Here is a 20,687-nt window from a genome sequence, read left to right on the forward strand (position 1 = left end):
GGCATGTTAGAAGTATACAAAGCCTATCTACCTTCGTACCTCCTTGCATGTGGATATTGAAGACTCCCAATATGTCAGATACAATTAGAGCCTTGTTAAATCTGTTTCGTTATATGTCTATAGCCCGTTTGAAAGCAATCAGTGATGTTCAATGCACATCTAGTCCTATCTCCGGGTTCCAAGGTTACCTCCGAATGTGGGGTCTATTCTGCGGGACCTATGGATGTCAGGAACTTCAAGCCCTAGAGATGCTTCTGGGTAGGCTTCCTGACTGCTGATTTACAACTCGGAATTTTTCAATTACCAAGGTAATACGTACAAGTTCAATAGCGTCCGCTACGGCGCCACCTAAGAGCGAGCTGAGTCTATTTACTTTGGACAAACAATGCGACTGTTTTTGTAATAAAATAAATATTCAAATTTGCAGGAATCAAAATGGAATATTCTACCTAACCAAGCTGCTTCAAGGTTTACAAAAATTCCAAGCCTGGAACTTTGTAGTCAATTTGATGTTTGAATAGACCCACCTCCTAGCCCAGGCCAACCTTGAAATGAGGTAGCAAGATAATCTTTGAACCAAGGAGAGATTCTGACAGACTTGCTTGAGGATTAGTTAGCCATGTTGTGCTCGGAAATTTGAGAGCATAGAAGTCGCATCGATGAGATAATAGCTGCATGCTTCCCCGTGTGATTCATGTTCCTTCGTGATTCGATCAGCCTTTCCTGTATCATGTCACACGTCACACGATGGACAATTGGAAAGTATTCAGAAGGCATTTGGCGGACGACAGTCGATAGAGGAAAATCAGCAGCTAAGCTACTCCCGACGAAGTAGATGCGATCAATTAGTGTGATCATCCTGCCCAATTTCCGCTCTGCAAGGTAGCACTGCTGGGCATTCACATTGGGGAAGACGTCGAGAAGATACTCTATGTAATGTCTGAGCTGGCTTTCGAATGAGTGCCACAGCTCAAGGTAATGATCCTCGCAGTTGGATACGTTTGGGGCTTCCATCGTGATGAGTAAAGAGAAAACAACCTTGGAAATGAGGAGTGTTGTGTGATGATTGACTCGAAGCCTGTGAGGCAGCTCTAGTCTTATATATTCAAGTCGCGACAGCCACTCGAACCAAGAAATCAACCTCCATCAAAGGTGAACAATGGCATGGAAGCCTGGCTTTCAAGATTGCCATTGTGCTCTTTGATTTTGATGAAGTACTTTGTTGGGGTTGATCTCTTAGACTTGGTAGAGCGGTGCAGTCTATGAAATCAAAGACCTTTGTGATTGGTACTCAAAATAGAACACGCATTCAAATTCATTGATGCAAGCTATTTGCGGATCAACAGTCCTTGCTAGTCAAATCCGTAGGCCTGATGACAACATCCGCTTTTCCCAGCGTCTCGACATACTTTTGCGAGCGAAATCACAAGAACGATGTATCTTGCCTTTAAATTGTAATATATGATGTAAAACTGGGATCGATGTAATATAGAATGTCCACCTGGGCGCATCTGACGATATCCACGGATTTGTTAAATCGGGGCGGGGAGACGGATTACCCCCCCCCGCATATCGGGATAGCCAGCCGACTGATAGCCGACCATCACTTCGGATGTGAATGACAAGTTCGACAGATGTTACCTTAGGTTACTTGAGGTATTCGAATGAAGTGATGCTCTGAAATGGAGGCTTGTTGTTCGTTCGACCCCTCTACATCTATCTCTCATAATCTTTCAGGGGCTCCCTCTCCTTCCCTCGATCTCCGCCTTCCTCCTTTTTACGAATGCCCTCCGAGTCAAATTGGAGCCTTTGATCTGAATTATGGACTCTGAATCTGCGAGCCCTCGGGAGTCTCTCGGAAAGTTTCAAGCAGTTGCAATGGAGGGGCAGAAAAGCACCCTGATGGGACGCGTGCTCTCCTCACCCGGCTTCGCCGAAGGTGAGATCCTTGCGAGCAACACAGCTCTCAGTTTCTGGGGAGGGGTCAATCCTCTAACGGGAGTTGTCATTGACAGCCATCACCCACTGGTGGGGCTTTCCATGAAAGGAAAAGTACTTGCAATACCCAGTGGTCGCGGATCCTGTTCTGGGAGTGCTGTGATTCTAGAATTGTTCTTAAGCGAAAGCAACCCTTGTGCACTTATTTTCAAGCGAGAAGAGTTGATCCTGGCACTCGGGGTTATCGTTGCCCAAGAGATGTTCCAGAAAACCATTTCAGTCCTCCAAGTCTCGCACCAAACGTTTGAGGCGGTCTTGCGTCTCAAAACATTGCAAATCAACGGAGGCCATATTGTACCGATCAATGTATCAAGCTCAGTACCCAGTTCTATTTCACCGCCACCAGATATCGCGTCGGACTTCTCCTCGATCACGCTGACCGCACTTGATCGCGAGATGTTGAACGGAGCGCAGGGAAGAGGGCCACAGTTCGCGATGCGGGTCATTCTTCGCACAGCCTTGATCCAAGAAGTCACTGAGCTGATCGACATCAAGCAAGCACACATTGATTGCTGCATCTATACCGGTCCAGCTGTGCTGAAATTTGCTCAGACCCTGCGTGAATGGGGCGCGAAAGTTCGCATACCCACAACATTGAATGCAATCTCGATTGACAGACGATTATGGCAAGTACAAGGTGTCGACCCGAATATTGCAGAGCCCTCTGAGCAATTGGCACAGGCATATCTTGATATCGGAGCCAAAGCAAGCTTTACTTGCGCACCGTATCAACTGGAAAGCGCACCAAGTCTTGGGGATAATATCATGTGGGCCGAGTCGAATGCCGTTGTCTATGCGAATAGTGTTCTTGGGGCTCGCACCATCAAATGCCCGGATTTCCTCGACGTCTGCGTTGCATTGACCGGTCGATCATTAAACACCGGATGCCACCTTACCCAGCATCGAAAGGCCAGGCTTCAAATCCACTGTGATGCCATAGAAGGATCCGATGATGCGTTGTTCCCTCTTCTCGGGTACCTCGTGGGTGATATTGCCGCAGATGGAATTCCAATTGTCACTGGCTTGGAGAAGACAGTGGCTACGACTTCGGATCTCAAGGCTTTTGGGGCAGCATTCGCAACCACCTCCAGCGCCCCCATGTTTCACATCGCAGGAATCACCATCGAAGCTCGGAGTGAAAATGAAATAGAAGCACATCTACAAGACATTCCAAGATTCAAAGTCACGCGATCGGACTTGGCCAAGCAATGGATGTCGTTCAATTCTAGGGGAACAGAGGAGGATACGCCGATAGATTTGATCTCACTCGGCAATCCTCACTTTTCATACGAGGAGATTCAAACACTTGCAGAACTCGTCAAATCCCGCACCAAAGCCCCTTCAACCACATTAGTGGTGACGTGTAATCGTGAGATCTACTCACAAGCTTGCAAAAATGGATCAATATCAACCGTGGAAGAATTCGGAGGACAGATCATCACCGATATTTGTTGGTGCATGATCCAGGAACCCATAATTCCTCGAGAATCGCAGACTATCATGACCAACTCGGCCAAATATGCTCACTATGGTCCAGGATTGACTGGCCGACGAATGCGTTTTGGGGGGCTGATCCAATGTGTCGAAGCTGCTTGTCTAGGGACTGCAAGAAATTGTCTTCCTCCATGGCTTGAAAAATCGAATTAGAAGTCGGTGAATAGGTATCACCTTGAATCACATCTTGTGTTTTCTTTTTTTTTAACTCATTTGGAAGGGGCTTGTGATTCTGGACATTGGCAAGAAACAAATCGGCGTCTCCCCAACATATAGATAGCAGCCACTAGGCGATTTATTGCCTGTGTATTGACAGCCCCGAGGTAACTTCAAACAGTGAGAAGTCATTCAAGTATTAAAACAGTGTCATTTTGTGCTACGAGCATCAAAGTAGGCCCCGCATCCGCCTTGCGGGGTTGAACAGGGTCCTTGGCGTTGGTTCGGGCCTCGGCAGATTTCATTGTGATATAAAGGCTGTCCATCGTACTTGGATTGACTTCCCCATTCTTAAAATTATAACGATTCTCATAATGACCACAATCCCTCGGAAGCTATGGGAGCACCCCGACCCGCAGTCAACCAGAATGGCTGACTTCCAACGACAATTGGAGAAGTCGACCAACCAGAAGTTCAGCGTGAGTGAAGCGGCTTCTTAGATAGCCATGACTGACAACTCTTCAGGAATTCCACGACATGTATCAATATTCAGTCAACAATCGATCGGAATTCTGGGAATTCTGCTGGAAATACTTCCAAGTGATCCACGAAGGCACATACAACACGGTAGTAGACGAGTCCGCTCGTATGGACAGTATTCCAGAATGGTTTGCCGGGGTCCGACTCAACTTCGCAGAGAATCTCCTCTTCTCGCGCGGTGGTAGCAAGACCGGCAAAGAAGATGACAAGATTGCCGTCAGTGAAGTGCGAGAAGGTGCCGCACACGAAGTCGTCCATTTGACCTGGGGCGAACTTCGCCGACGAACCGGAGCGCTGGTACAAGCGATGAAGGCCAACGGCGTAGTGCGCGGTGATCGGATCGGTCTCTGTGCGGCGAACAGCATCGACACGCTACTTGTGTTCTTGGCTTCGACTGCCTTGGGTGCGATTTTCTCGTCGAGCTCGACAGATATGGGCGTGAAGGGAATCTTGGATCGATTGATTCAGATCAAACCGCGCTGGTTGTTTATGGACGATTTTGCAGTTTATAACGGGAAGAATATTGATCTCCGGCCGAAGATTCGAGAGATCGTTCAGGGCATGGCGTCTGTGACTGAATTCCATGGCGTCGTTTCGCAATCTCGATTCTCTTCACCCGCGGATGTCAGTTTTATTCCGAGGACGCAGACTTGGTCTGAATATCTCTCCAAAGCAGGCGGTAATGAGAGACTCGAGTTTGAGAGGGTTGGATTCCGCGAGCCATTCTTGATTGTCTATTCCTCTGGCACGACGGGGCAGCCAAAATGCATCGTGCATTCCGTTGGTGGAGTATTGCTGAATTCGAGCAAAGAGGGCAGCTTGCATAGCGAGCTAGGGCCTGATAGCGTTGTCTTGCAATATACCACCACTGGCTGGATCATGTATATGAGTGCCGTGCAGACGCTTCTGTTTGGAGCGCGTGTGGTTCTTTACGATGGATCTCCATTCATTCCAGGTATCACGGCTTTGATCACTCTCGCAGCGCAGGAGAAGTGAGTAGATTCTAAGGTTTTACGACAATTGACCCCAACGCTAATCTTGACAGGGTGACACATCTTGGGATCTCTCCTCGGTGGTTGCATGAGTTACAGCAAGCTAAAATCAAACCGCGCGAGATGGTGGATCTAAGCTCGTTGCGGGTTGTGACAAGCACTGGCATGGTCTTGCGGGATGCCCTATTCGAATGGTTTTACGACGAGGGATTCCCACGTCGCGCTCGCCTGAACAATATCTCAGGTGGCACTGACTTGGCAGCATCGTTTGCTACAAGTAATCCTCTATCGCCCGTCTATGTTGGAGGGTGCGCAGGTGGGTCTCTCGGCATTGCCGTCGGGGTTTACGACCCTACCATTGAAGGTGGCGATGGCACGAAGGGAATACCTGTCGACGAGGGCGAGCCCGGAGAATTGGTAGCCACGTCTGCATTCCCTACCATGCCCACGATGTTTTGGGGCGACCAAGACGGCAAAAAGTATTTTGATGCCTATTTCAGTAGATTCGATAGTAAGATTGCCTGTCTCAGATGTATATGCACATTTGAGTTTTGTCACTAACCCTTTTAGATGTGTGGACGCATGGCGATTTCATTTCAATTCATCCAATCACCAAGCAGATCTTGTTTCATGGACGCGCCGACGGGGTCCTCAACCCCTCGGGAGTACGATTTGGTTCCGCCGAAATTTACCGAGTGATCGAGGGTCGGTTCTCTGCAGAGATCGCCGATTCGATCTGTGTCGGCCAGCGACGGCCCAACGATACTGATGAACGCGTCATGCTGTTTTTGCTCATGAAACCAGGGGTGTTGTTCACACCGGACCTGGTGGCTCGAGTAAAGACAGCCATTCGTTCAGAGCTAAGCGCCCGCCATGTACCGATGTGGGTGTTTGAAACACCTGAAATTCCGGCAAGTGAAACCCACTCTTCGACCACAGAATTGGAAGACTGACCCAGATCTACGTCATTCAGACCACGGTAAATGGTAAGAAAGTGGAAACGCCCTTGAAAAAGATCGTGTCTGGCCAAGTGGTCAAGCCCTCGGGGACTCTATTGAACCCAGATAGTCTGAAATTCTACTATCGATTCGCCGAGGTGGAAAAGCTGCGCGAGAACAAGCTCTGAGTGGACTCTTGGGCCCCGATGGCGCAGATCCCCACAAATACTCCCAACGTGGCTCGTCTCAGCGTGGCTCCCACACGCTGCGGGTACTTCGGATCGTCACAGGTTCTGCCAAGCTTTCACCAAGCTTTAGCATTGTAGGGATCGCCTGGGATGAATCTGGAGTAAATAGATCGAGGGAAATGAAGATAGGAAGTGCAGATGAATCAGGAACATTTTCAAAAGGAATTGCTAGGGTATAAAGCCTAAAGAGGGAAGTAGAAGAAAGTGTAGAGGGGAACAAGAGGGAAGGGCTGAAAGTGGTCCGATGTGCTGTACGTCATTCCCCGCAGCGGTATTTATTGTTGTACCTGCTTGCCCCCTCTTCTCTACTTTACCGCATTCTTCTGATCCTACTCCTTTGACAGCTTTTGTTCTTTCGTGTAATAAATATGGTTCACCTTGCCCGTGTGAAGACTGACAGCGAGGCCGCTCCCTTGTCTCGTCAGTTCGATACTCTCCCGGCGCCTGACGAGAATGACTTCTACACCAATGTCTACGGCAGCCATTTCGCTGCAGACCATCTCAATCACAACGAGATGCCCGAGAGAGAGATGCCCCGACAGATCGCTGCTCGGATGATCAAGGACGAATTGAGCTTGGACGGCAACCCTAAGCTGAACCTCGCATCTTTCGTGACCACTTACAGTAAGGAACCTCAGTCCCCTCCACACAGACATAGACACTGACATATAGACTAGTGGAGGAGGAGATTGAACAAATTATGACTGATTCATTCAGCAAGAACTTCATTGACTATGAAGAATACCCTCACTCCGCTGAGATCCAGAACCGTTGCGTCAACATGATCGCCAGACTATTCAACGCGGATACCTCCGACGAGAACGCCATGGGAACTTCAACCATTGGATCGTCCGAAGCCATCATGCTCGGCACCTTGGCCATGAAGAAGCGCTGGCAAAACAAGCGCAAGGCGGAAGGCAAGGACTTCTCGCGTCCCAACATCATCATGAACAGTGCCGTGCAAGTCTGCTGGGAGAAGGCTGCTCGTTACTTTGACATCGAGGAGAAGTACGTCTATTGTACCGATACTCGGTTTGTGATCGACCCCAAGGAGGCAGTCGATCTGGTGGACGAGAACACCATCGGAATCTGTGCTATTCTGGGAACCACCTACACGGGAGAGTACGAGGATATCAAGGCCATCAACGATCTGCTTGTCGAGCGTAACATTGACTGCCCGATCCACGTCGATGCTGCTAGCGGTGGCTTTGTCGCTCCTTTCATCCAGCCGGATCTGGAGTGGGACTTCCGCCTCGAGAAGGTGGTTTCTATCAATGTTTCCGGCCACAAGTACGGTCTGGTCTACCCCGGTGTGGGATGGGTCGTCTGGCGTGCCCCGGAATATCTCCCCCAAGAGCTTGTCTTTAACATCAACTACCTCGGTGCCGACCAGGCCAGCTTTACCCTGAACTTCTCCAAGGGTGCCGCTCACGTCATTGGTCAGTACTACCAGCTGATTCGTCTGGGCAAGCACGGTTACCGTTCGATTATGACCAACTTGACTCGCATTGGTGACTACATGTCATCAGAACTTGAGAAGATGGGCATGATCATCATGAGCCAGACCAAGGGCCGAGGTCTTCCTCTCGTCGCCTTCCGACTTCCTCCCAGCTCCGATCGCGTTTTCGATGAATTTGCTGTCGCTCATCAGCTGCGCGAGCGTGGCTGGATTGTCCCCGCGTATACCATGGCCCCCAACAGCGAGAAGCTGCAACTGATGCGCGTTGTCATCCGTGAAGATTTCAGTATGACCCGATGCGACAGCCTGCTCCAGGACTTCAAGCTCGCCCTACAAACATTGGAATCTATGGACCATTCCATGATTGCCAAGTACAAGGCGTAAGTTGCTATCTAAACTGGCTCTATCTGATGCTAACGATTCACAGACACATTGAAAGCCACCGCGCTCATCCTAGACACCAGCACACTCACACCCACTACAAGGATGAAAAGCACTCGCTGCAAGGAAAGACTGGAAAGACCCACGGCGTGTGTTAATATAGAACACTAGTTCGTGTACCACGCTCTAAGTTGCACAGAATGGATTTGGGTGAAAATCATGGTTGGCTTCAGCACAGCCTTATGCACTGCGTACATAGAGATGTCTAATGAGACGTGATATTTGCTGTAACCTATGACGTCACACATACGACTTATATACTAGCTGAAACCCCGGTCCTCGTTCACTCATCACCATTCACCATCATGCAGCGCATCTCAATTGAACCAAGTGCTCAGGCTCCAATAAGGGATCTGCCTCCTTTGACTCACACCCCACTCCAATTGCCCACAGCAAAAGCCACCAAACTTCATCCATCCGAACCAGACACCAATGCATCTCTTTTCTTTGTTGGGACAGCCACAACCATCATGTTTGTTCGGCGCTCCAACCCATATGGAAACTGACTAATTGATGCAGCGAGTGGGCCGGGCTCAGGGTGATGACCGATGTTAGCTCTATGCCTCTATGTCTATCAGCTGAAGCCACAAACTAACCTTGTCAGCCTAACTTCCTCCATAAAGGCGATCACGTCCATCTCGGCCCTGGCGTATCAAGTCAACGGCTAACTGACCCAGCTCTTGACCTTCACGAGCTGCCTCGAATTGATCTCATCCTTCTCTCTCATTATCATGAGTGAGTATCTTCACAACTTGATCGAGACCAGACACTGACTTTCCAGAGATCATTTTGATAAGAAGGTCGAGACCTCGTTGAGGCGTGATATCCCAATTATCACCACGCCACATGCGAAAAAGCATCTCACTTCCGGTGATGACAAATTTACGTCTGTGTTTGCAATTGATCCTTTTGAACAGATAGACGTCGACATCCAAGGCCCACAAGGCGTCAAGAAGCCCGGACTACGTGTGACCGGGATGCCTGGCAAACATGTTCCCCCTAACCATCTGATTGAGGGAATGAACACCCTGGTCAACGCCGTTCGTGCTAAGTGCCTGATCTTGCGTCCTGCAGGATGAACATTAATGCCAATAGATCCCTCCCACCAACGGCTGGATGCTCGAACTCGGCCACGGCACAGATGCCGACTTTACATGTGGCTATCGCATCTACATATCGGGCGATACTCTTATGGTAGACGAACTACGCGAGATTCCCAAGAAGTATGCAGGACAAAAGATTGATCTCATGCTCGTTCATCTCGGCGGAACTACCATTCCTTCACCCTTGGTCGGAAGGCTCATGGAGCCATTGGCACTGATGGTAACCATGGACGCTGAACAGGGACTGGAGTTGATACAGCTCATACAGCCGGATATAACGATTCCAATCCATTACGACGACTACGACGTATTTGCCAGCCCGCTTGAGGATTTCCGACGCCTGGTCGAGGCAGCAGGGTTCTCGCAGCGGGTTGTGATCTTGGACCGTGGGGAGCAGTACGGCTTCCAGGTCCGAGAATAGGAAGCTAATAACGAGGCTCAGCCTACGTTTTGGGGGCCGAAAAAGTTTCAAATGCACAATCTCCACTGTCTGTTGCTTCGCCTCTGATTATTTTTGGCTCTGAGGAGGGGGCGGTTTATATTTGCGGGACCAAGGGGACCGAAGCCTCGTGTTGATACGAGGCATTGAAGGTGAGAGGGGCCGTGTTCTTGTGAGGTGTTCCGAGAGTTTTCTTTGACGTATTTACAAAGAAAAGATACCAATCTGGGAAGTTGTCTCTGCGTAACCACAAGATGATCTAGATCTACTCCATACTTGTTCAGTGCCCAATTTCCATAGACACAGTCCAGATGAGTAGACTTAAAAATTGTCTAGAAACTAATTTTCTGTGACTAAAAATCCCCAATGCGGAAATAAACAACACCTAAGCACCCTGAAGCCACGCAAAAGGTAGAGTGCGAACGTGTAAGATCATTGTTTACGCCCTAAGAATAGAACACCTACGAGTTGCCGATCCCGCTCCAAAGTCCCCTCCTTCACTCTCATCTCTTCATCGAAGCTATGCGCCTCTTTAAGAGAAACAAGTCGCCGACACATCATCCAGTGCGAAGCGCCGAACAGCTGGTCCCCGCGTTGACTCCACACCCAGACCCCGTCGACGACCGGCGCTATTCACAATTTGAGTACCAGGCGCCTAGCCAGTCTCAGTCTCACTCGACTCCCCAATCCTTGAGTCGATCTCAGAGTCAGCGTCAGTCCAAGTCCCTGCGTGACCGACCGACCGTCAACGTTGTCCCTGAAGAGCGTCACGATAAGGGTCACTCTGTGCGACCCTCGAGTATTCTCGAACGCAGTATTTCTGTCAGGGGCAAGACCATTTCCAATCCCATCTCACAGCCTGCTTCACCTCGAGTCTCACACCCAGAAACCCTGAACGAGATCGACGAATTCTCGCATTCCTACTCCGAGAACCCCTCACCGGTGACCGCGCAATCCTTTGAGCCGCGCTCTGCGTCTCTGGCCTACCAACATCAACAAACCCCCCAGCGAGGCCCCCGTCCCTCTCACCCCGCGCATACACCGGACAACGAGCGGTCGCAACTGAAACCAGTCAAACCCCCACTTCACACCCAGCCCCTCCCCTCGCGGGCCAACGACGCGGAGCAATACACGCGCCCCTCGCCCACCGACGTCCCAGAATCCCCTTACCACGAGACACACCGGGGCTTTACTCCTCAGGACCCGGTAATGACTACCCGGCCCCCATCCCAGTTCGAGCCGCTTTCCCCCGTCCAAACCCGTAATCCTGACGCCATGCAGTCTCAGGGACAACCCCAGGCCCAATTCCAGTCGGACAAACCACCTGCAGCTTCCCCGCAGCAGGATCGCAGTCGGCCGGGCAGTGTGTCCAACATGCCTGAGAACGGTCGGAACACACCCACACACCGCCGCGAGGATTCCGGGGAAATCGATGTTCGGGCCTTGCTTTCAAAACACGAAGAACTCCGTACGTCATTCCCCTTTGCCTTTGACTTTCCTCCTTTTTTTGGTTCTGGTTTTTTTCTTGGAAAACATACTGACCGTGTCCAGAGTTAAAATATTCCAAAGTAAAGCGATACTACTTCGAGAAAGATGCGCAGGTTCAGCATCTGCAAAACACGGTAGCCCACCAGCGGATGGCGGTGTCGCGCACCGTTCTCGACGATAACGAGTATACAAACCGGTTCCAGCGACTAGACGGAGCGATTAAAGACTTGGCATTTTCAGTGCGGAAAGATTGGCGTGGCATTCCACCCTGGCTTGGTGGAATGGTGACCGACGAGGCACTTTCCACTGGAACAAAGGAAATGACCCCGGTCGGACGAGCGATCATCAGTCGGTGGCTAGTAGAAGAAGTCTTCCAGCGACACTTCCACCCAGCCTTGGAGCCCGCCTTCAGCGTGCAGCTCAAGAACGTCGAAATGAACCTCCGTCGCCAACGCCCGACCTCAGACGAGGAGCGCGATAACGCCTCTGCCAGGCTCTCCTACTGGCGCCGCACAACCTTGGACGGTCTGAGCGACAGTCTGGTCGGCCAGGACGCAGAAGAACACCGCGCTGAGCTCGTCGAGCATCTCATCGTGGAACTAGCTGCCTTTATGGGCGCGCAGCTGCACGACCAAGCCCACCCGGGCCTCGAAGCGAGCGTGCGAATGATTATCGAAAATTCAATTAACATCATTGAGAAGATTCCCCTCGAGGCACGGGACGTCTGCGTCGATTATTTCCCGCCCGGCGTCTCCCTCGCAGATCAATATATGAAGGTCGAAGGCCAACTGCCAACTCTCAACCATCCACCCCCTCTGGAGACAGAGGAGGAGTCAGAAGAGCCCAGCGCTGCCGTTGAGAGCCCTTCGCCCGCACAACAAAAGTCACGAAAGTCAATGTTTGGAGCCCTGATGGGCCGCAAACCCGTGGCCGTCGATAATCGTCCGACGCCAGGAGAAAAGGAACCGGATAACAGCCCGCCACGCATTCGCTACTCGGCTTTCCTGGCAGTCGAAGTGCGTGGTAAAGGGCCTGCGACAGTGTTGATCAAGTCGCCTGTCTGGTTGATTGAGTAAGCATTGAATTTATCCTGCCTAGAGGTCTAGGGGGGTAAAATATATGAATGCTGTACATACAGAATGGTGTCACATGCTGGCATGGACGATGACTGCTAATGACCTTTGATATCCCGAAGCGTTTGAAGTGATGGTCCCTTTTGCGTATTATTTTGGTTCTAGAGTTTGAGAACAGCGATTGCTTCCTTTGGTAGGATCCAATAAGATATTCCTTAGCATTTTTCAGTGCATACTATGGTATCGTAGATCCTTTCCAAGGCTCACTGTACATCGCGCAAGCCTACTTAATCATTGAGTGCGCATATCTGGGCAAATATCCGTGGAATGGATTTCCAACTGTAGAAGATGTCCAGGTGCTCTCCTTCCAAGGTTGATTCAGTCTTTCAACATCCATGGATAGATATTGTGATCATTTTGGGTGACGACATTTAGGGCTGAGACTAAGTTTGGGGAGGGGAGGAAACCTTGGAACAGGACTATAAAGAACTTCCAAGGTTTTCTGGACATTTTACTTCTACCCGAGACCGCGGCTCTATCACCACCTTACATCTGGAAATCCCTTGCAGGTTGTACCCATACCAACCTAGGAGATGATCTACAGCATATATGCAAAATGTTCAATGAACCAAAATCACTATTGACAGTCTGATGATATCTACCAAAGCAAGAATATACAAGGCAAAAACACACCTCACCCGGGAAACCAAAAGCACAAGTGTATACAAGATAAGCCATGCAGTACAAAAAGACAGCATGAAATGATGTAATTTGGGGAAACGACAAATCCCGGGTATAGCGCGCGCCAAGCTATGACAATACAAAAGGCGAAATGAACACCCCCGAAACGAGTGACAAGAATAAAGACAGATGCAAAAATGATAATGCTCAAGCATGGGGGAATATAGAATGTAAAACGCAAGGACAACTGCAAGCAATAGGAAGATCATACTTAGCAGATGCTACTGCCCTGAAGACGAATTCAAGTGGAAACACCGTTCGCATTGGCAGCCTGCTGCAGCACACGAGGCCAGCGGGAGATCAACTCCACATCATCGAGGGCGCCCTTGCCCTGGTTGCGCACGTATTGGGTGCTGGGGTCCACGCGAGGCTCGTAATCCCAGATCGAAGGCGTGCCTTGAATCAAAGCGGAGTATACGAGACGGCGACGGCGCTGGGAGCGCAGGACATCTTGTCTGATCTGCTCGAGATCCCAGCGGTTGTTGGTTTCTTCGATGAAGAAGGCGAGGATCTTGGCTGGATCGGTTGTGTTGGGCAGAGCAGGAGGAAGCTTTGCGGGGCTTGGGGTGCGTGGAGGAGTTGGCGAGGGGAAGGGATAGTCAGATGTGGCGGAGGCGCGCTGGGGGATTGGCGACGCACGAGGGGTGTCGTTGGGAGTGGGAAGGTTGACAGCGGATACAAGACCGTTCTTTCCAGTGATAGCGGTAGGCTTGACAGACAGACCAGCTGCCAGGTTGACCTTCTCTTCGGGGTCTTCGACCAAATCGAAGAGCATGGGTGGGTCGATGGCGGAGGTGATGAACTTCCAGCGGCCTTGGCGGATCATCATCAGCGGGGCCTGGGTGCCCTCGCCCATGTACTCGCCATAGACCGTATCGGTGCGAAGACCCTCGCCACCGGTCAGGTATGGTACCAAGGAAACACCATCAAGGGGGAGCTCGGAGATCAGCTTGGCGCCCGCCAACTCGGCGAATGTAGGGAGGAGATCCATAGTGGAGACATTCTCCGAAACACGCTTGGGAGCAAAGTGCTTGGGAGCATGCACGAGGAATGGCACGCGAGCCGAGTTCTCGAACCAGGTCATCTTGTACCACAGACCGCGCTCACCCAACATATCACCGTGGTCACCGGTGAACACGATGATGGTATCCTCAGCCAGACCTGTGTTATCGAGTACACGGAGCAGCTTGCCAATGTTGGTATCGACATATGTACAAGCAGCGTAGTAAGCTTGGCGAGCGGCCCGAATGCGGTCATCCGGCATTTCCTTGTTGAACAAGTCAATGCACTTGAGAACGCGCTGAGAATGCGCGTCCTGCTGATCGTGAGGAATCGCCCCATTCTTAGGGAGCGGGATCTCGACGTCATTGTAAAGATCCCAGAATTCCTTGGTCATGGCATATGGGTCGTGAGGGTGGGTCATAGAAACGGTCAAGCAGAAAGGTTGCTCGTTGCGTTGGCGCACGTGGTCGTAAAGATATTGAGTAGATTTGTAGATAACCTCTTCGTCGAAGTCCAATTGGTTAGTGCGCACAACAGGACCGGCCTCCATGACGGAAGACATGTTGTGGTACCAGTCGGCGCGGATCTCCTACATTGACATTAGTACGGTGTCACGACCGGAGTGTACCCGAGGTACTTACAGGTTCATCCCAATTGACAGACCAGCCATAGTCACCGGGGTAAATATCACTTGTAAGACGTTGTTCATAGCCATGGAGCTGGTCCGGGCCACAGAAGTGCATCTTGCCGGCCAGTGCTGTGTGATAGCCCTCGCGCCGGAGGTAGTGGGCATATGTCGGGGTATCGGCGGGCAGGTCCGCTGCATTATCGTACGCTCCAATCTTGGACGGCAGCTGTCCGCTGACCATCACAAAGCGTGAGGGAGCACACAGTGGTGCATTGCAGTATGCCGAGTCGAAGACCACGCCGCCCTCGGCGAGGCGGTCCAGGTTGGGGGTCTTGATGGGCGAGTTCTTATCGTGAATGGACAACAAAGGCGCGGCCATCTGGTCGGCCATGACATAGAGGATGTTGGGCTTCTTGGTCGCCATGGTGAATGTGAGATAGATGCAAAGATGAAAAATGAGGTGAACCAGAAGGGGAGGGCGGGGGGATGTTATATGAGGCCGAGTATGTGGGGAACAAAGAGGGAAAGAAAAAAGAAAGAAAAAAAAGCAAAAGAGGAAAAAATAAGACAGCTCCAGTCGAGGGCAAAAAGAGCGAACCAAAAATTTGATTTTATGAGGCCAAGACGCAAATTGGAAAAAAAAAGGAATGAACTACTATACTTCTGTATTATATCCGTAATTATGTTACTAGCTTCTGGCCGATCCAGATAAGTACGGCAGACAACCACCAGCACCTGACTGGTGATGTATGAAATGCCTGCAGAATGTACAAGATCTCACTAGAGTAGCTCCCGCCTGCAATGTAATGAAGATCAGGGGAGCAGATCCGGCACTGACGTATTCCTCCGCAAGGAGCGATGGGCTCATTTGGGGCGGCGATGGTGTGATTGAAGATCTGATTATGAGGTATGGTATGAAGACCGTATTGTGTTACACCGTCCTCCCTTTCTCCCGACGTCCCCGTACTGAGATGCAATTTCACTCCTCCGTACATAAGTCAAACACTTGGCGATAATTCCCTATCACACGACCTTGGGGTTATCGTAATAGTTCAGGTGGAAACCGAGAGTGCCGAGTTGCCACTTTTGACTGATGGGGGCCCAGGTGTTACATCCGTCACATTGAAAGGAATTGTCCATAATACCGTCGCGTTACCGCCAGTCCATGTAATACGACTGCGAATATCTTCCCCCTGAAAGTCATAATGCCAATAAAAATATTTCCCGTTCATGACTTGGGTTTTGACACCTTGTCTATCTTCAGTGCAGTTCCTACGTTCACTCGACCCCGGAGTGGATAACGGCATTCAACGCCCGAGTCCATGGCAGCGTTTCGGCTGTGACAAACCCTGGTGGTATCTAGCCGGTTTGGGACTAGATCATCCCGGAGCCGAGCCCTAGTGAAAAACTTTGAACTCCACTGGATCGTGTCAGTGACCTTCAACCAATCAGCATCGCCCATTTGGTTTGTTTTCCCCCTGGGATAGCTCAACCCGGTTAGAGGCGAGGCTTAGGGGCAGAGGTTCCACTTGCTTATCTGCGCCTCCAATCAGAGGAGTGGATTTCATACTACTGAGAGGGAAAAGAGACGACCAGCGAGGACCCGACAGGCGGAATGACCCGCGACACGTCTCCTTAACGCCCAAATGTGCCCATCTGTCGTATGCCCATGACACTGCCTCCTTATACAGATCAAAGTGAAACGATGAAGGAGTACGGAATATACACAGTAGCTCCACAATTTGCAATCCCCCTTTCGGAGCACGCCATGAGGAGCGGTCTAAGATCATCCCCGGATTTACACTGTTTACGTACTTTCGACGGTCACCGCCGTTTCGCAGCTTAGGCCACGTCGGAACCCACTTGTGTGTTCCCTCCAAATGGCCACGTCCTTGCACAGGATGCTTTGGCCTGATGCAGGGTGGCGTAAGCAGTGTTTTATGCCTTGATTAGTGTATTTTCTCCGTTTCCTGTTCTATAGGTCATGGCGCTGGCCACGAGTACATGCAAGTACTCCGTAGATCTCGTGAATGACTCGACAATTGTCCGCCGCGCATGCGCTGGGAATTTTCAGAGGTATCACAGCAGCTAACCTAAAACGCATCCACCGTCACTGTGCTGAACCATTGCTCCAATCGCGGTCGTCCACTTTGGATACGGGTTGGAGTCTTGATCAGTGGTATCCGATTGTACAGTGTGATAAGTATGCCTTTGAGGCTGTCTATGGACTTCTGTTTATTCCGTGGTGTTTTATCTTCTGCCTTTGATGCATATGCTATGTGGTGCCGGTCTTTCCCCCGAGTATAGCAGGATGTGCATTGTCAAGATAACAGGACATCTGACTTCGCAGATACCCACTGAGGCATGGCCAACATGTGATCTCGACTTGCATGTCGACCCCGACACCCATACAAGTGTAACCTTGGAAGTCGTCTTCGAGGCTTTACTTGAACTTGATGAGCCACTCGGGCAAGCGTAGACGGCCTGGGTTAGGAGTTCATTATGGGACACAACGTTTGGCTCTACGAAGTGGAATTGGAATGAATAAAGTCCCCTGTTTTTGTATTTTCTAACTTTTCCATTGACATAGCAAAAGCAAAATGCAGACCGTGGACCCCCATCACAGCTTCCAAAATTAAAGATGGAGCCCACGGGGCATTGATTAGTGCAGTCCTCCCCTGTTTTTGTCTTTTCGTTTTTCCATTCAAAATTCAAAGGCAAATCCCTCCCTGCCTCCCGTTTGATTTGCAAGATGAATCACATGGCCAAAAATCGTCATAATCTGTATCATCCGGTTCGGCGTTGATGTTCAGAGCACCAAGAAAAAGAGAGGGAGTTCAAAGAGAGCTCATCGTTAAATCTAACCACCAGGATGAAATGGAATCCTCTCTTATCATCAACCCGCTGAAGGATTCGAGCATAAGGGAGAAAGGATTATGGGAAACGCCAGCTGTTGCTTGAGTCTTTGCGATTGAGTTCCATGAAGGTGAGGAAATCACCAACTTCTGGTAGAGTGTCTTCAAAGAAAAAGTTGTACACCCAGTGCAAATCCTCTTCAAACTTTTGAGGGGAGGGCTTAGAAATCGACGCGCCATTTTGATCGAACAAATTGCCTCTCTTGTCCCTCCAGATAGGCACATTTGGGACGACTTTGTGGCCGCGGTGTTTTCTCAAGTAAGGGACTCGTTGTGTCGAAAGAGGCCTCAGTCTGCTGATCTGGCGTTCGCTGGACACAAGACTGGAGAACTTTGGCCAGTGGCATTTGTCGAGCTTGGTTAGATTGCCGGGCACAACCTCTTGACGCTCAACATAATCCATCAGACCAAAATTAGGACCGTAGACCTCGGCTACGCCTTCGTTCAGCGAGATTTGGCGGACCAGATTGCGGGTTGTTATGGCATCTTGGAGACTGTTCCGCAATGGGTTTCGATAGATATTGCGAAGTGGAGCGTCACCTCTCAGGTAGAAATGCGCCATTGTGTCGATATCAACCCTCGGGTTTTCTTTGCCAATGTGCTTGGCATCAATGATATGGTGGTGAATAAGTCGTAAGGCGAGCATGTCCCTCCGACCGTCAAACAGGATGAGAACTGTCTTGTCCCCCACATAGCGAAACAGCAGCTCTCGAGCAGCGTCGCGACCTTCAATCGCAGTTTGGTCTCTGTGAGCACTTTGCAGCTCAGCCCATTCGATTCCAGTGAACCACCTGTCGGTGTGCACAAGCCGGACACTCGGCCATACCAACTTGTCGATCAAAATCTCCCCAGAAAAGTAATCAATGGCAGTAAGCTTGATCAGCTCATCCTGGCCCCAGTCATTCTTTCCCATCTGGCAGTCAATGACGACGGCGTTGCGGTAATCCACTGGCTTCTGCTTTGGAGTTTCATGTAGACGCCATGTCTTATCATAGAGCACCGCGTCATGATATTCGTGTCCTGGGCCAGCATGACATCCAGCTGCTTCTATCGCCCGGTGGCAGCAGTCCCATCTCTGAAAAGGATTATTGTGTTAGCCATTGGACTCAACAGTGGACCAAAAAGAAACAGGAAACAACTGGCAAAGGAGTATTGATCGCCATCACTTACCAGCGAGTTTTGTATGACTGTTGGGTATCCAGTGTGACCCCAGCAACCGAATTCCGTACGTGAATCCCAGTACTTGAGGTTTTCATCATGGATGAAACGCGCGCTGTTCTCGGGGGTCCAAAGGATCGTGTCAATCTGACATTCTGGGTCCCATTGTGTGTCATAGATTATTTCCTTCTCGCTCCCGAGCTCTCCAGGCTTCTTTGTCCTGTAATGCCAGTTGTTAGACATCTTGATAGCTGTTTCTGCATCTGCATGAAGCCGCCTCCGAAGGTGGTCCCGCTGCTTGGAGCGCTTGGCCCTGTCGGGTTCCGGTAGAAGTTCTGAACACATTGAAGTTAGCCAATCTCAGTTCTGTAATCAATAAAAATGATAGATAACATACGTCGACATGGCTTGCACCAACTCTCCTCACAAACGTCTCCCGGATGGCCGGGGTAGACTATGTCATAATTGCTCTGTGCTAACGCGGTCCGGCTTTGGAATTGCTCGATTTGAATCCCCAGAATGTCAGAAATCTCGGCTTTCCAATGTTTGGCCATGCACCAGAGGTGAGCCCATTGGACCTCGGACCATTGATACGATTCCAAGGTGACTGAATGTTGGAGTGAGCGTCGAATCCAAACCTGAGGCTCGTCGCTGTCTGGTTCCCACCTCTCTGGGACTCGCACGTGTGGATTTGTTTGTCTTGGCTCTTGGAAAGAAGAGTCGACGCAAGACCCATTTTGGGGAACCTTGTTTGAGTCCTGATCTGGCTCATCGAAACTCTCCGGTAGAGCGAATTGACACATCGAAACGTATAGTTCGGAATTGTACTGGAAGGCATAGACTTGCTTCCACCCTTTGGTCTCAGCGAGACTGGCAGTCTGCTTTGGGGACGCGGGCCTCTTATCAGCCATCTGAGTGGAGGGGGTGCCATCCATTGTGGTGGCAGAAGATTTGATCGACGAGACATTTTCTCTCTTGAGTGGCTGTGGCTGTGTCCGAACCATGCGAGAGGTGTCTGGCGAGTTTGATTTCTCCGAGACGATTTGGGATGTAGTGCCTTTAATTTTCGGAGCTTCCGTGGACACGACCGGGCTACCTGTGAGTGGTTTCTCCCGATTCTTGAGGGTATTCTTGTGGGGCTGCTTTTGAGATGAAACAGTCTTTTTCTCCAATGAAGTTGCAGGTATTTTGGCTGTGACTTTCAAGTTTCCCTTGGTGGGAGCTGCCGCAGATGAGGCTGAGCTGCTCGCAAAAGGACTCTTCTGGTCTTTCAATTTGGCTGCCGCTCGCTGTTGCTTCAGCTTCTCATCCGAATCAATTTGAGATGTGGTTCCCGCACTTCTTGGTGGTCCTCTGCTCGCGATGGGTTTTTTCTGATTCTTGGGAGTGGTGCTCGCGATTTGGAGATCCAATGTTTTGGGTTTCGGCTCCGAGGTAGGCTTCTGTGGTGCACTACCGACTTTTTGAGTCTCTTTGGCGGAAGATCCAGCAGGTGACGTGACAGTGCGCTGTTCATCGGCCTTGGGAAAGCTCGCGAGTAAACCTTGACCAGAGGATCTGGCAAGGATCTGTTTCATTATGTCCACGGAGCTTGCTTTGGGCGCATCTCGTGGAGCTTTTTCCTGTTTTTCTTCGAGCATCATGGCGCGCATGGAGGAAACTGGTAGCTCTTCCCTACTGTCGAGGAAGTCACTTGAGGTCTTCTCAGAGGGCTTGTCAGGCTGCCCGACGGAAGGCTTGATAGTCTTGGGGGGACCCATGTTTCGAGTCGTGTTTGAGGCAAATGAAATGACGAGTAGATGATGGTGTAGATGGAAGGATAGATAGAAGGAAATGCTAGAGATGAACAAGAAAACAGAGTAAAGGCTGAGGTA

At 50.4% G+C, this 20,687-nt stretch overlaps 6 protein-coding genes across 6 annotated transcripts; 4 read left to right on the plus strand and 2 right to left on the minus strand.

Annotated features, from left to right (window-relative positions):
* Positions 1-1,821: 1,821 nt before the first annotated feature.
* On the plus strand, positions 1,822-3,645 carry N7506_010832 (Aconitase/3-isopropylmalate dehydratase large subunit alpha/beta/alpha subdomain 1/3; the record flags this gene model as incomplete). Its single annotated transcript, XM_056960125.1, has 1 exon — positions 1,822-3,645. One exon carries the CDS (start codon positions 1,822-1,824, stop codon positions 3,643-3,645), a length of 1,824 nt encoding a protein of 607 aa, XP_056806280.1.
* A 377-nt stretch (positions 3,646-4,022) lies between these two features.
* Positions 4,023-6,306, plus strand: N7506_010833 (acetoacetyl-CoA synthase; the record flags this gene model as incomplete). The annotated part of the gene is made up of 5 exons (XM_056960126.1): positions 4,023-4,127; positions 4,174-5,180; positions 5,234-5,691; positions 5,751-6,063; positions 6,120-6,306. The coding sequence occupies 5 exons, from the start codon at positions 4,023-4,025 to the stop codon at positions 6,304-6,306; spliced, it is 2,070 nt and encodes a 689-aa protein (XP_056806281.1).
* Positions 6,307-6,734: 428 nt separating this feature from the next.
* Positions 6,735-9,790, plus strand: N7506_010834 (Pyridoxal phosphate-dependent transferase major region subdomain 1; the record flags this gene model as incomplete). The annotated part of the gene is made up of 4 exons (XM_056960127.1): positions 6,735-6,990; positions 7,044-8,205; positions 8,253-8,355; positions 9,362-9,790. 4 exons carry the CDS (start codon positions 6,735-6,737, stop codon positions 9,788-9,790), a joined length of 1,950 nt encoding a protein of 649 aa, XP_056806282.1.
* A 540-nt stretch (positions 9,791-10,330) lies between these two features.
* On the plus strand, positions 10,331-12,372 carry N7506_010835 (uncharacterized protein; the record flags this gene model as incomplete). Its single annotated transcript, XM_056960128.1, has 2 exons — positions 10,331-11,276; positions 11,360-12,372. 2 exons carry the CDS (start codon positions 10,331-10,333, stop codon positions 12,370-12,372), a joined length of 1,959 nt encoding a protein of 652 aa, XP_056806283.1.
* Positions 12,373-13,351: 979 nt separating this feature from the next.
* N7506_010836 (putative choline sulfatase) lies at positions 13,352-15,164 on the minus strand (the record flags this gene model as incomplete). Its single annotated transcript, XM_056960129.1, has 2 exons — positions 13,352-14,701; positions 14,754-15,164. The coding sequence occupies 2 exons, from the start codon at positions 15,162-15,164 to the stop codon at positions 13,352-13,354; spliced, it is 1,761 nt and encodes a 586-aa protein (XP_056806284.1).
* A 2,510-nt stretch (positions 15,165-17,674) lies between these two features.
* On the minus strand, positions 17,675-20,573 carry N7506_010837 (uncharacterized protein; the record flags this gene model as incomplete). Its single annotated transcript, XM_056960130.1, has 3 exons — positions 17,675-18,730; positions 18,826-19,148; positions 19,211-20,573. The coding sequence occupies 3 exons, from the start codon at positions 20,571-20,573 to the stop codon at positions 17,675-17,677; spliced, it is 2,742 nt and encodes a 913-aa protein (XP_056806285.1).
* Positions 20,574-20,687: the final 114 nt, after the last annotated feature.

Source organism: Penicillium brevicompactum (assembly GCF_028827555.1).
Source record: "Penicillium brevicompactum strain IBT 35665 chromosome Unknown utg000007l_segment0_segment0, whole genome shotgun sequence".
NCBI classification, from domain to species: Eukaryota; Fungi; Ascomycota; class Eurotiomycetes; order Eurotiales; family Aspergillaceae; genus Penicillium; species Penicillium brevicompactum.